Source organism: Nothoprocta perdicaria, unplaced genomic scaffold (assembly GCF_003342845.1).
Source record: "Nothoprocta perdicaria isolate Ctin4 unplaced genomic scaffold, notPer1 scaffold_23, whole genome shotgun sequence".
Lineage (NCBI taxonomy): Eukaryota > Metazoa > Chordata > Aves > Tinamiformes > Tinamidae > Nothoprocta > Nothoprocta perdicaria.
Window position 1 is genome coordinate 4,338,969 of NW_020455455.1, and position 15,170 is coordinate 4,354,138.

The following is a 15,170-nucleotide window of genomic DNA, read 5'->3' on the forward strand; positions in this document are numbered from 1 at the left end:
CATTCTGTGGAATTAAGACTATTCCAAAGAATTTCTTATTGAAGTAACATAATAATAGAATAGTGGACTATAAAGAGTGTTTCTGTGTAGCAAAACACCATAAAGAAAGAGTTAAAAAATGCAAAGATGTGAGTGTAGTGTGCTAAAGTCATTGGCCAGAATTTTGAAAGGCGACTATTAGGCTGAGCTACCATAATTTCAGGTGCTCTGTGGTATCTTTAAGGTGCCTTTAAGGTACCTTGAAGGCTATCCGTGAAGAGTCTGCTCCCTGGAGTTTCTGATTAGAAACTATAGAAACACATAAACCTGGACATGATAATTTTGTAAAAGATTCGCTTGCTTCCCCAGCAATGTGTACTAAGGCTTTTTCTCCCCAATTCTCTCTCTGCTTCATGGAATATTTGAACACCATTTTACTGTAAATATTCCTCTTCTCTTTCTACCAAAGAATTATGTTTTCTTCCTAACAACATGCTTATGTTTAGGTACAATGAAATAATCTTTAATCACATTATTCAATACCACTCTATTTACAGGACCCTCTCCCATATTTAAAACAGAGAACTCTTTGTCTGAGCAAAAACTGAATATTTTATGTTTTCCATGCATGTTATTCAAATATACTCTCGAAGGCAGTATTATTAATTTCTATTATGTATTTTCTACATTACCTATAGATACAGTACCTAGAGAAACCTAAAGTTTTCAGAATTATTTAATAATTATTACCATAAGTGCCCTTTATTGTACAACGCTATCCACTTGCCAGTTAAAAGGAGAGTGAAATAAAATAGCTCCAGTGGTTTTGGCTAACAGATTTGAAATGTCCAAGACCTTGTTTTTCAGACCACTTAGGAAAAAAAATCCTGCATTAGAGCAAAATATTGCCAAAATATATCTAATATACAGATTTTAAAGTGCCAGAACAGCCAGTGAAAGCTTTATGGGACAAATTAGCCAAGTAGTGAGGCAGTCTAGAAGGCTGGAAGATTTTCTATTTACAGATAATTTTATAACTCGGACAATTTAGGTAGATCCCATTTCACTAGATCTGATCAGAAAAGCTTATCAGACACCAAATAGTAAAGAGAAGAACCCTGAAAGACAAATGTTAGTAGATGTTAGTGTGTTTGTGCAAACAAAATAGGAGGGAGTCTTACTAAAGAGTGTTTGTGTGCATGATAAGTGTGTGTGTGCGTGTGCATGAGGCAACAGAGAGAAAATCCTGCAACTGAACAGAACACATTTAGGAGAAAGAAATAATCCATCTCTAAAATTCCAAGAATCTGGAGGCAGGAGATACAGAAAGGGTTAATTTCCTGACTTGCAAATACTGAAGTGTTAGAACATGGGGAAAAAAACTCTGTAGAGAAGACTTTAACTTACAATTTCTTTAACTTGCAGAGCCAGGGGAATTACTGTTAGCTTGTCTGCTCATGCTTGTAGCGAGACAGAAATATCTCTCAGGTTGAGAACCCAGGGACTTACTTTCCTCCAGAAATGATTGCAGTGGGAGCTGCTGGGGGAATCTGCCTGTCAGGGCAAAGGAGAGGAACAGGAAAATGCTAGTTGTAGTAGAAGACGGTGATACTGGAGATATTTTGGGAGTAGTTTCTCTAGTTAAATAATTTCTCCCTTGAACTTACCCAAATATATTTCACCTTCTTTGACTGGCCAAATTAGAGAATTATGCATTTGTAAAACAAAGCTAAAATTATGATCCTTAGAGATGTTCTTCAGCCTATTTCAGTAGCTTCCAGTGAACAAGCCCAGTTGGCAGTGAACCTACAGCTTCTGTGTATGGGCCCACAAAAAGCATCTGTTCACACCAAAAAAACAATCAAGCCCCAAATCACAGAAGGGATATTTTATCTTGCTAAGTCTGTTTATGAAAACCCACATGCTTCCTAGGAGGAATTGAGGGAATTTTAGAGTGGAATAGTTTCATGATAAGTTAAGTGTTTTTCTTTGTTTCTGACTGTGCTTAACAGTGCACAATACAAACATTTACTTTGGAGAGAAAATTCTTAGATTCCTCGTTAAGTAAAAATTACCTTTTGCCTCTATAAGAGTATATCATAAGATCAAATGAGAAATTATACACAGCTTACATTTTTTTCTTCAGACCTCCTCTCAAAAGATGATAAATTCGCACCTGTAAAAGTTATCTTTCTTTCTAAGATAAGCTGAGAAACAAACCGTTTAGTATTGTGTTTCCAGCCTATCTGTGAAAAAGTGCTGGTTGCTCTTCCTCCACTCTACCCTGCTCTGTGTCACCTACTTCATTTTGTTGGAAGCTTCTCCAGTTCTTCATTTCTCCTAAAAAAAAAAAAAAAAAGCAACATAAAAAATATGACTCTGACTTGCACAGATGGTAATCCCTAGACTGTTCTTAGCAGGAAGACCATTATTGGTCTTAAGRTTTACAGGTAATTGGCGCACTCCTTCCAGTAGTACTAGTTCTCAGAGTAGAAGCAGAATTTACTGGCAGTACGTATTTGTCTGGTTTGTGTTATGTTTGCATGTCAGCAAACTAGAAGCATTTAAAATAAGAAAAGAGAGCAGTGCAGCATAATTCTGTGCACATGTATAACACACAGTGAGGAAACGTTGAAGCCTTTGGGAGAATTTCACTTTATGTTAATTCTGACTTTGTAGTACAGTCCCTGAGGTCCTTTCCAACACCCAGTCCCACAGTGACACTTCTGTGTTCACACAAGGGGAAGAGAATTAGAGATTCAGTTAGTGTATGCATCCTACTATGCTCAGTTTTCTGTTTTCTTCTTTTTCCAAGTTTTGAAATTAACATTTTATTGTGAACAATTTCAATCTGGTTAAATATTATTTCCTTGCAGCCACCTTAAATGGACAGATTTTATGCCCCAATCCAATGTGTACTGAAGTGGAAGTGAAGACTGCCACTTAATTCAAGTTAATTAATGCATTGGCCGCAATTAATTTATACTCTGTTCTAATGAAAACTGTTGGAGGGGGCTTATATTTACCTGTTAGCCTGTTAGTTAACAGAGCCTTTTTTTTTTTTTTTYCTATTTAGCAAGCAAATTGGGGGCAAACTCTTGCAAATAAAGCAGGCAGGTTGTTAGTTTTCAAGGATGTGATGCAAGGCTCATTAAAACCACTGTGAACTTTTCTTTTTACCTAATGGGCTTTAGAGCAAGCTCTGATACAATGGAGCTAATGCTACCTAATAGAATGCAATAACATTACTTCATGCTTCTTGGTGTTGATTTTAATGCCCGTGGCTCCTAGACCCAATTAGAATTTGCTGTTATAGGTGATATATAAATATAAATGGAGATCTACTCTCTGCATTAGAAAGCTTGGTATGTAAATAAGCAAGAGAGAAAGTGTATAGCATGGAGGTGGCGTTTCATGTAAGTTAAGTGCATTTCTTTGTTTCTAGCTGTGCCTAAAGACCTCATAATACAAACATTTATTTTATATTAGTATTTCTGTGGTTTCCTGTGACTGGATTCTTGTGATTCATGTGCAAAACATTTACAGTGCCTACTCGGGAAGTTTGGCTGTAGTCAGGAATCAGAATCGGAACCATGTGGCCATTTGCACTCCGCAGATGACAAAAGAGAGCAGCACAGAAAATGCTTATATAGAGAGAACATGTTCATCAAACAACAGCTAGCATTTTAAAAATCTCCATCCCACAAATGTGTAATTATGTCCCTGACTATAAGCACTTCATTTCACTTAACACTTTCCATGCTGCAAAGACGTATTTCCCAAACAGCTCATGAGCTCTCTTCAGTGTAACAGATATTTTCATGATTACCACTTTGAAATAAAATCTATCCAGAAGTACCTATTTTATCTGACAACAATGAAACATAGGTCTATGCAGCTGAGGTTATAGCAATGCATGAGACAGTACATACAAAACTGTTGTTTTACACACTGGTCTGATCTTTTGTTTTTGTAGCCCCCTCAGCAACACAACTTCACTTTCTGAAAGTGAGGATGCTTTTTAAGATAGTTCATCTAGGCCCTTGGATTATAACTCACATGGCAGAGCTACGTGAACAGAAGGAATTTTAGGACCCAGTTATAGTGTTCTTGTATGATATACAATAAATGTGCTATGAACCTTTTCAAATTCCTTCTTCAGTTTTGGGTATTTGCCACACAGAATGTAAAATTGAACAGTGAGTGTAAAATAGGATAATTGAGGACACTTTTTCTGCTTGTTAGTTCCTTTAACCTTTTTTTCCACAGTTCTTTTAAATTTTGCAGAGCATCAACAATTTGTTCCTGTTTTTCATGCAGTTCTAAATCCAGATTCAGTGTTCGGCAAAGCAGAGGTTATTTTTCTCTTTAGTTGTTTTTCTATTACTCTGCTTTCTGTTTGTGTGCTGATACTGAATATTTTCTGAGGAACTCCAGTTTTGGTTTTCAGAGATCATGAATTTCATTAGATTTATCTTCAAATCCTTAAATAGCTTGAATAGACACTGTTGGGAAGGGAAGGCAAGGCAAGGCAAGGCAAGGCAAGGCAAGGCAAGGCAAGGCAAGGCAAGGCAAGGGAGAAAAGAAAAAGTAGCCTGCACAAACTCTCTTCCACTCTTGAATGTGGTCTGAAGATAAGACCTGTCAATACAATACTCAGGAGATAACCACTGGGGTAGAAACATCCTGTGTTTCACCTGTTTCTAAAAAAGGTGAAGGAAWTTTTTTTTTTCTGGTATACTAGTGTTAGGCAACATCTAATCCAACAGTTTTAAGTGACTGAAATGGACCATGGACAAGATGGATGTTAAGAGTTGCATTAAAAAATTTCTGTGTATATGRTTTCATATATTTCCACAGAGTGGCTATGTTATCTGTGTATTAGTTTCTAAAGATGAAACAGGTGTGTATCCCACTGCACAACTTGAGAGACTGGGAGATATTTATTCTGAGTCTGTCAGTAGTACTAGCTAATTTCTTACTGCAAACCAAATTACAGTGTCAAGAAAACAGAATGAGTATTTCCGCTGTTAAGAATGTAACATGTCAACAGTAAATACTGCAATGATGAGCTTAATATAAATAATTACATAGCAGCTTTGAATGCAAGTAATTAATTTGGCATTAATGATAATGTTGCTTGAGATTTCTTTTCAATTTAGAATTAGTTAATGATTCTGTGGATTTGCATTCTTTTAATTATTTCATTTTAATTGTTTGCTATACACAAATTAATGCTTTATAAATTTCAAAGTTTTTAGCAGACACATTTAATTTCTTAATAAAAATGTTTATAATAAAAGAATTTATAAATTTTATACTTTATGTATAGAAATTAAGTTACACTTAGGAGTTCACTTTTTGTAGATTCTGGCTATCATCTAGAATGTCATCCAGAGCACAAATTTGCTATTGGATCTGAAGTCAAACAGATATGAACAAATACGTAATGTGAATTAATAAGCAAGGTGGTATACCTAAAGTCTTTTAGGTATGTTGTGCTTTTTTTAAATTTTTCTATCTAAGATGATTTTGCGAATTTCAGACTATTGCTTTGGATTTTTACTAATGAACATAAAACATAAAACAGACCACAATAGGTCCATTGGATAACCTCACCCCTTATTTAACCTCTAGCATAAATTGGAGACATATTCATTCATCTCAGTTAATATTAAACATGCTAAAATAATTTAGTATGCAAGTCAGAACTTGTTGCTATGCATTAATTTCTAACAAAAGGAAATTGTGATACATTTACCCCTTCATTCAATAAAGTATTCAGGCATTTTCATACTTCACAGAATCATAGAAAGGTTAAGGTTGGACTAAATCATCTCACCCCTAGAGATGATCTAGTCCAACCCCCTGCTCCAGCAGGGACACCCAGAGCACGGGGCACAGGGCRGCATCCAGGCAGGTTTGGAAGACCTCCAGAGAAGGAGACACCACAACCTCCCTGGGCAGCCTGTGCCAGGGCTCTGTCACCTGCAGAGTAAGGTTCTTCCTCATCTGGAGGYAGAATTTGCTTTGTTTCAATTTGTACTTATCACACCTTGTCCCAGCACTTTTCATAACTGAGAAGAGTTTGCTGCCATTCTCCCTACATTCTCCCCTCGGGTATTTATACATCTTGAACAGATTCCCTCTCAACCTTCTCTTCTCCAGGCTGACTAGGCCCAGCTCACTTTTAGTCTTTCCTCATAGGAAAGATGCTCCAGTCACGTTTTCCTCTTTGTCGCTCTACGCTGGACCCTCTCTGGAAGTTTCACATCCTTCTTGTACTGGGGAGCCCAGAACTGCACCCAGTACTCCAGGTGTGACCTCATCACAGCTGAGTAGAGGGGCAGGATCCCCTCCCTCCACCTGCTGGCAACACTCATCCTGACGCAGGCCAGGATCCCATTGGCCTTCTTGGACATAGTGCCATGAGGCACTGCGGCCTCATGGTTAACTTGTTGTCAACCAGGACTCCCACATCCTTCTCTGTGGAGCTGCTGTCCAGCAGGTCAACCCCTAATCTGTACTGATGACTGRGGTTATTGCTCTCAGGTGCAGGACCCTGCACTTGTCCTTGTTGAATCTGAGAAAGTTCCTCTCTGCCCAACTCTCCAACCTGTCTATCTCCCTAGCTCTCTCTGAATGGCGTCACAGCCCTCTGGAGTGTTGGCCACTCCACCCAGTTTGGTATTATCTGCAAACATACTCAGGGTGCACTCTGTGCCGTYATCCAAGTCATTGCTGAACAAGTTAAACATCACTGGGTCCAGTAATGACCCCTGCGGTAGGCCTCCAACTAGACTCCACCACTGGCGGTAGGCCTCCAACTAGACTCAACCCCATTTATCAACATTGTTTGGGCTCTGCCATCCAACCAGTTCTCAATCCACCTCAGCGTCCACCCGTCCAGTCCACACTTCCGGGGCTTTCCTTGGAGGATGTTATGGGAGACAGTGTGGTAAACCTTGCTGAAGTCAAGGTAGACAACATCCACAGCTTTCCCATCATCCAGACAGCCAGCATTCCCATCGTARAAGACTGTCAGGTCAAACATGACCTCCCCTTGGTGAATCCATGCTGACTACTCCTGATCAGCTCTTTCACCTTCACATGCCTAGAGATGCTCTCTAGGATGAGGTGCTCCATCACCTTTCCAGCTCGGAGGTGAGGTTGACTGGCCTGTAGTTTCTCATCTCCTCCCTCTTGTCCTTTTTGAAGACTAGAGTGATGTTGGTTTCTTCCAATTCTGAGCGGCTGAGCAATAACCCCCGCCTGTTCCCTGAGCACTCCTGAGTGCATCCCACTGGGCCCGTAGATTTATGAGTGTCCAGTTTGCTTATATAATCCCTAACCCAATCCCTCTAGACCATCCAAAAGTCTTCTTCTCGCTTGGTTCTCTCTCTTATATCCAGATTTGGTCTTAATTTAATATGGGATCATATATACGCACAAACACTTGGYGTGGTTGAGCCCACATGGCTGAACTCATCGAAGCTATGATGAGTTCAGGATAGCAGCGAAGACTGAATTCATAACAAACAACACTTTCAGGCATTTTTGAATTAAAAAGTAGAATCAAAATGCCATAACTAAATTTTTCAGAACAAAGCCTGATAGGAACCTATTAACAAACATGTCACGAATGTGATGGGCATGCAGAATGAAATTGGGTTAAAAAACATTCGTAAAGGTGCTGCAAGGGCAGTCTTTCCTGCAACACAAATGAGTGCTAATAGAGAAAGCAAATGTATTATTGATACAGTTGTCATAGTATAACAGTTCAGTAGTTGTAATTTGTTAAGATATTATGTAGGAACAAATCTCCCTATATCTGAACAAACATAAACAATTTAAAATTAAAACRAGAAATTTAAAGGAACTACAACGAGGTGGAACTGACTCAAGACCCATCTCCAATTAATGGTTAAAATAGTAAAAAATGATATACCCATATATTCTCTTACAATGCACCATGGCTAATGCTGCAGTAATATTTTACTTCTGAGGTCAGAGAGTAATGCTTGCAAAATTTCAAAAGGCAAGCTAAAACCAGGCCATGAACTTTTGCACTTATTTGGTTAGCTCTGCTTTAGCCCAATGAAAGGGCAAAAATCCTGTTGGCTTCACGGTGATGGTGACTTTAATTTGGTTTTGTTTGTCTCTAACCAATGCAATATTGTTTTATTTGCTCATATACCACAAATTGACCTCATAGAAATTAAATACATTAAGTTAAATTCTAGAGTTTCTCTTCTCTTCTCTTCTCTTCTCTTCTCTTCTCTTCTCTTCTCTTCTCTTCTCTTCTCTTCTCTTCTCTTCTCTTCTCTTCTCTTCTCTTCTCNTCTCTTCTCTTCTCTTCTCTTCTCTTCTCTTCTCTTCTCTTCTCTTCTCTTCTCTTCTCTTCTCTTCTCTTCTCTTCTCTTCTCTTCTCTTCTCTGTTTAGGACCAGCTGATCCACACCCTCCAGCTTGCAGAAGTGACCAGTTCACATGTGCATATGTGCAGCAGTGCTTACCCCTCACTGCAAAATGTAATGAGGCTGAAGACTGTGCAGATGGAAGTGATGAAATGAACTGTCCCACAAAGATTCCTACCACAGAGTCTCTGGGGCCCTGCAAGGAAACAGAGTTCTTGTGTCCTTCCAAAGGATGTATCCCATCCCTCCTGAAATGTGATGGTGTGCCTGACTGCCAGCTTCAAGAAGATGAAATTGGCTGCCGTAAGTTACTTTCATTGCTATAGTTAAATCCATGCTGACTTGCTTTCCTAAGTCAGTGTGAAAAACGCAGCAAAGAAAGGAGTAATATAAAGAAGAATAGAACTGAATATTCCCTAGTCAAAAATATTGTCATTTGTTTTGTATATAATGGGTTACCTAACGAGAAACTCTACATCTGCAAACAATTTTTTTTGCACATTCTTTTTTTTGCTAACTACTGGCTGTGACAAATGTTTAAAAAGGTTTGCACTGCATTTCTGTTAGTAATTGGAAGCTTTTCCACTTTTGCCCATAGAACAGTCAGTTGCATTTGCATTTCGTCATGTCTGCTTACAATATGACAGATATAAAATTTTGCAATTCTGTTATTCAATGAAATTTAAGGCAATTCTGACCTTTTAAGGATTTTGAAAGGAAGTTTATTCATGTATTAGCAGCAATCTCTATTTCAACCAGGAAGAAATTCTCACAAGAAAGACAAAAGAATAACAACTCTGTTACAAGGTACCATAGAGCTTCAAACTGGACATGGACAAAAAAACTCTGTGTCTGCCCATTTGAAAATATATCATTATTGGTAGATGAGCTGAAGTCAATTATTTTGCTATAGAAAGATTCAAATAGTTAGCTATATGGAAAAATATACATATACAAGTATCTCTTTACAAAATTTTCTGCAAAAATTTTAATGCTTCTTTTTCATCTTCTTTAAAAATAAATAAAAAATTTCAAATATCTGTTTCCTTTGGGCTCTATATTCAAGCTTTCAATCATCTGTATCATTTGACTCTACATGCAGGACAGCATACATGCCATTTCTTTTAAAGATTACTACATATAACTAGCATTGAGTTTACAACTATCTGTGCATGCCTTTCTAGAAAGGTTCATTTAAAACTGAACTCTGTGGTTTTGCTGGCAAAAGGCATGCTTTTTTTAGGATATCTCTCACCTTAAGTTCTACGTATCCCAGAAGCATCAAAATTTCCTTGATACGTAGTAGGAGTAGATCTTAACCTCAGACCACAACAGCTAATGTGTACTCCAAAAACTCCATGATCCCATAGCCACAACACTTCCACAAGTATCAGTACTCCACAGGCAATTGAAATACTCTTTTAATGCCTTTGATTTCTAAATACCTAGGGAATAGGAAGAATTAAGTCCTGACCTATTCAAAGGACAAAAAATCTCCATAGTTATTCCAAACCTAGGAATTCTGAGTAGAGTGTAAACATTTAAACYTGTAATTGTTTAAAAGTTCAATATTGACTATATAAATATATATGTTTTGACAATATAAGRTAGGAATACAATATCTGAGGAAGATACCAGCAGAGGGGAAGAAGTTAAAAAACCATGTGGTTCGTAGTGGTTTGGAGCAGAATCAGAGCAAATTTGGTTGCTATTGCCCAATGGATTCTCTTCCAGAAACATATCTTCTATGGGACTGCAGCATTTCATTTTCTCTGGTTTGTCTGCTTTTGACATGTGAAATGCCAGGAAAGTTTGTCAGTAGGGGAAAGACAGAGAGGGAGGAAGGAAATATTTCATTTAMAAATTTAGTGTACTTTATTGAAATTTTTGCATAATGTGTTAAATAGTTGAGTGCTGCGCAAGTACTTCCAGGTTGTGTGTATACTGTAATTAAAATACAGATTTGGTTTCTTACAGACCTGAGAAAGACCTGAAACTAATTTTTTCTTTCTAAGTAGTTATAAACAGAAGGGGACAGTTAAAATTTAAGTAGAAAAGTCATTTTCTGGTGCTGATCAAATTTAAGCAAACAGGAAAATTTGGTTCCACACCTTCCTCTATTTTATCACAGCATAAGCAGTTCTGCATAACTTTAAAATATTTTTCCATTAAACTCTTTATTTCAAGTGCTCAATGTGAAGCTCAGTGGCAGCAAAACTTTCATAATTTTTCTTCCTGATGATTTTAGAAGGTTTAAATTTAGGAATTACCAGATTTTTCCATTTGTGTGTGCTGTGTCCATTTGCAATGTAATTCATTTAAATGTAACAATAGAAAATGCTCAACCGACTTTTGAACTCTAGCATGTATGRAAGAAAATTTTCTTCTGGGATGAAGACAAGTTGGCAAAACAYGCTCTGCAGAGATTAAATTATAAATGCTAAAAGAAGGCTAGGGCAAAGAAAAACAAACAGAAAGTGCATTAGTCAGATATCTAGTACAACCACTATTTCTACCATAGAAATGCTCTTCTGCATGAGTTAGGGATTTATGCAGACAGAATATTCTGTAGAGTTTGCCCAATATTTAGATAATATAGTGTTGTGTTAGTACTCTATAATAGCTGTGAACAGAGTGGATTTTATTATTTGCTGTTTCAACAAGATCTTGGAATTATTTTCCAGTTATAGGTGTTCTGCTTCACCACTGAGGGTTGGCTGTCATTGCCAATTTTAGTTAAGGGTACTTCATCTAATAGCAATGAATAAAAACAATATCCCCCTTCTCTATAGTCCAACAATATGCATCTGTTATCTGGTAAATTCTAAATACCTTTTAAAAATATATATTTTTGAAGAGACTTTAATTTTTTATCCTTCCTATAGTTTTATTTTGGACCTATTAAATGAAATGTAATTGAAGAGCTAGTATTTTCACTTATTTCCTCTTTACTCTTGTTAGTGCCTCTATTTAATAAATATCTTTATCCCCCCCAAAATCAGTAACTAGCTGAAGCTACGTAGAACTGTGTCAACAGGATGCAATATGAATTTTAGTTTTACAGCGATAAGAGAAATACAATATTCAAAATCCACCCCTAAAGTTATTTGCCTCTGCATCAGTTAACTTAGCTTCCTAAATGCTGAATCAATTCAAGTATTCATTGCTGTAGAGGTTCCCCCTTCAAGCAGTATAGAAATCAAAATGCAAGCAGCCTTATCAGGGTAAAAGTAACATATRTAATCATATCATTCTGATGATCAATATATATTGATGGGCCATGAGTAACTAGCAGTTCTTCTGTCTTTCTCAGAAATTGATCCAGCTTGGGACTGGCTCGGGAAAAATGGCTAAATGACACTTTCTTACCACAACTCKCCCTGCAAGCTAAACCCTCAGGATCTGGGTTTCTGTATTAGTCATAACATATAGCAGACAAACCATAAATACTTTATATACACATAGTTTGCAATGTCCTCAGAGTATGTGTGCAGATATAAAAGGCCTAAAGCACATAAGGGAAATTGCTGAGTTCAAAAGCATGTTTTATGTTTCCAGTGAAACTCYAAGCTGACCATGTAATTATGCTCACAGACTATTTATGTGCAAATGACCACTTACAAAACTGGTTCAAATATCATTGGGACATCATCCCCCAAATTGCAAAGGGTCTTCAGGATTTGGATCTGACTGCACATAAAATGCGTAAAAGGTTATTATTTGTTGCAGCACAGGGCATGGGACTGTCAGTTACTTTCTGGAAAGCTGACAAGATCACAAGAGAGAGATTGCAGGATATGCTACAAATCTGGATCATAGAAAGCAGCACATGACTGGAATGATGCTGTAATCTACTCCTTTTTTTTTCCCCTTTTTTTTCTTTTTCAATCTACCCAGGCCTATTCAGCCAGACTGAGTTCAAAGGAATGAAGAGTACATAAAGCTAGGGAATTTCTACATGACAGAGTCTATATGATGTGTGTAAAGAAGAAAAGAAAAAATATCCACGTGTGAATGGCAAAATGTGGACTCCATTTAGGAAGAGAGGTCATGAATGTTAGCTACAAAAAAAAAAAAAGGTTAAAGATTTTGCATGAATAGATGTTCATCCTAGCAGAGTGATATTCTGAATTTTCTGGAGAATTTCTTGATTTGATGACCCTGGAGTTGAGATATTCAGAAACACCTGCATATAAAAAGAGTATTTACCACTCTAGAAGGGAGATCTTTCATTGAGTCCTATGCAAATAAAAGAGATTGTTGCTAGTCATGGCCTTTAGGTTTCTGGCAGCTTTTAGCAAATTCCCTCTTCACTATCAAGACTTTCTCAGTTGATTAAAGAGATTCTGAGTATACTGTTCTGATGTAAACACATGTAGAGATTGCTTAAAAACAGCCCAAACTTTTAATTTCTCATGAAGATGAGTTAAAATTGGAAATGCAAAGGTTTGCTTTTCTTTATGATTGCTGGTATTCATCTACAGATGTTTCTGTACACTGGTTCTCGTACCGAGGAAAGATGTGTTTTTGAGGTATTTAATTCTTTCTCTCTCTCTAAAATTATATCTAACTTCACTGGAGTCGAGTTTTCTCTGCTTTGCACAAGTGTCATTAAGAGAGAGCTCAGCTCATATTACCTCAAACAAAAGCCTTAAAAAACAATATCTTAAGGCAGCGTAAGAGAATTTTGTGTTAGATAAAATGACAATATGATGTTATATTCTAGAGAAGGATGGCAAGCCATTGTGTACATCCTATATATCAGTGATTTAGTAATGAATTACCTGGAGATTTATGTGATTCAGTCAGGATTTTCCACTCATAATTCCTCTGGACAAGTACAGAAAATACAATTGAATACCTAAGCATGAAAAATATGTGCAAGTTTAGATCTTTCCATATAGTATTTTTCTATTTATATATAACTACCGAGGTAGTATTTGATTTCGTGTAATAAAGGGAACCCACATTATGACAATTATCTGTTCTGTGTTTAAAAATTAATCTCATCATTTTAAAACTAGGTTATGCCTAATCGTTGATTATGCCTAGGTCTCTATGGGCTTTCGCTAGGGTTTTGCTGGTTACTCTGCCATTTTCATAAGTAAATATGCTTTCTTCTACTTCAGAAATTTAACAGGGAAAATCCAGCTACGTCATCTGTGTTTCTTAACCTATTTAACTACTCAAAGGTAAAGTTGAAGATGAAGGTGTGTAGTGCCCACGCTGACCTAAGTTTATGTGTTATGCTACAAGTCAAGTTATCTGAGCAGTGAGTAAATATAGCTGATAATATAACTATTATGTTCCTCTCATTTACAGCCATGAAAGATTGTTCAAATGGTTCTTTGTTATGTACCTCAACTAATCAATGTATCCCAGTATCCCAGCGTTGCGATGGTGTTGTAGATTGTGCTGATTTCAGTCCTGATGAATCCAGCTGTTCAGGTACTTATTTTTACATAAAAATAACATTTGAAGCAGAAAAAAAAACAGTAGTTTTTTTAAAATAAATCCTTAGGCGGTCTTCAAATTAGACTGAAGTCCTTCTGCTAAAGTTTAATCTGATTGCATCAAGCATAAATTTGTATCATATGATACAGAAAGATAGTGAAATAAAAATGGAAAATAAGATACTCAGTTAGCATAACATGTGCTTAAGGGATGTCTTTTAAAATATACATTTTTTGGAAAGAAAAGTCCTTGATGGCATACTCACGCACTGTCTTGATGTTAGCAATGTAAGTAAGCCACCTAAGTGAGCTCAGCAATTCCAAGATTATTGAGATTTTTTTTAAGTATAATGCAAATCCAAGTTAGAAAAGAAAAGAAAATGCATAGAATTTGTTTTAGCCAATTCAGTTCCTGCAAAATTCAGGTTTGTGTGACAATAATGAAATAATGGAAAAAGATAAAAACAAGGCAATAATATATATTTACAATAAGAAATCTGTTTTTTTTAACAAATTCGAACAAAGACTGTGATTTTATAAAAGAACATTTAGATACAAATTGAGTGACACAAATTACTACATTGCTTTCTCAGTTGACATAACAGTTAAAAAGGTTGAGTCAGTTCTGTGTTAACAATATTCTCCTGACTTTGCTGAAGTTGCTTTAGCTGATGATTTAAGTTACGTGTTTATTCACAAGTTAACCAGAAGGCTAGGGATTACATTCACTTAGTATGGTACCCACCAATCTCCCTGYGAGTAAAACTTGACCAGAAGATTTGTATTCATTATCTATGCTTGCTATACATGTGTTTTGTTTTGTTTTGTTTTGTTGTGTTGTGTTTTGTTTTGTTTTATCTAAGAGAAACAGTGATATTTTAACACTAAAAACTAATGCTTTTAGAATTGAAGGTGAATACCTGCTTAGTAAATAYTACTTATATTTCAAATAAAAAGGAATATATTCAGAAAGAAGTTTAAGGTAGAAACATGTAGACTGTAAATCAGTAGACTTTTTTGAGAGTAAATACTAGACTTTCCACTATTTTTTTTTCAGATAGCAGAACTTTTAAGCAGTTTGCTTTTCATTTTTCCTTTTTAGAATTGCAGGTGTTCACAATGAACAGCATAGTATTTTTGTGCCTCAAGCAAACAATTTTATTTAGTATATACACCAAAGTTAAAGAATGAAATATAATTTATTTTACTATTTTTGATCATGTTATGCATAGATAGCACATGAAAATTTAGAAGAGTATTCACTGCTCCTCTGTGATTATACATTGCTGTAATATTTGGAAGCAAAAAAAATGGAAGTAAAA

General features: G+C 36.4%; 1 protein-coding gene across 1 annotated transcript in view; it reads left to right on the plus strand.

Moving 5' to 3' along the window:
• Nucleotides 1-15,170, plus strand: part of MALRD1 (MAM and LDL receptor class A domain containing 1) — a 224,639-nt gene that overhangs the window by 167,276 nt on the left and 42,193 nt on the right. The window contains exons 33-34 of the mRNA XM_026039361.1: nt 8,423-8,698; nt 13,718-13,843. Of these exons, the coding sequence (XP_025895146.1) occupies nt 8,423-8,698; nt 13,718-13,843 (402 nt within the window). The remainder of the gene's footprint in view (nt 1-8,422; nt 8,699-13,717; nt 13,844-15,170) is intronic.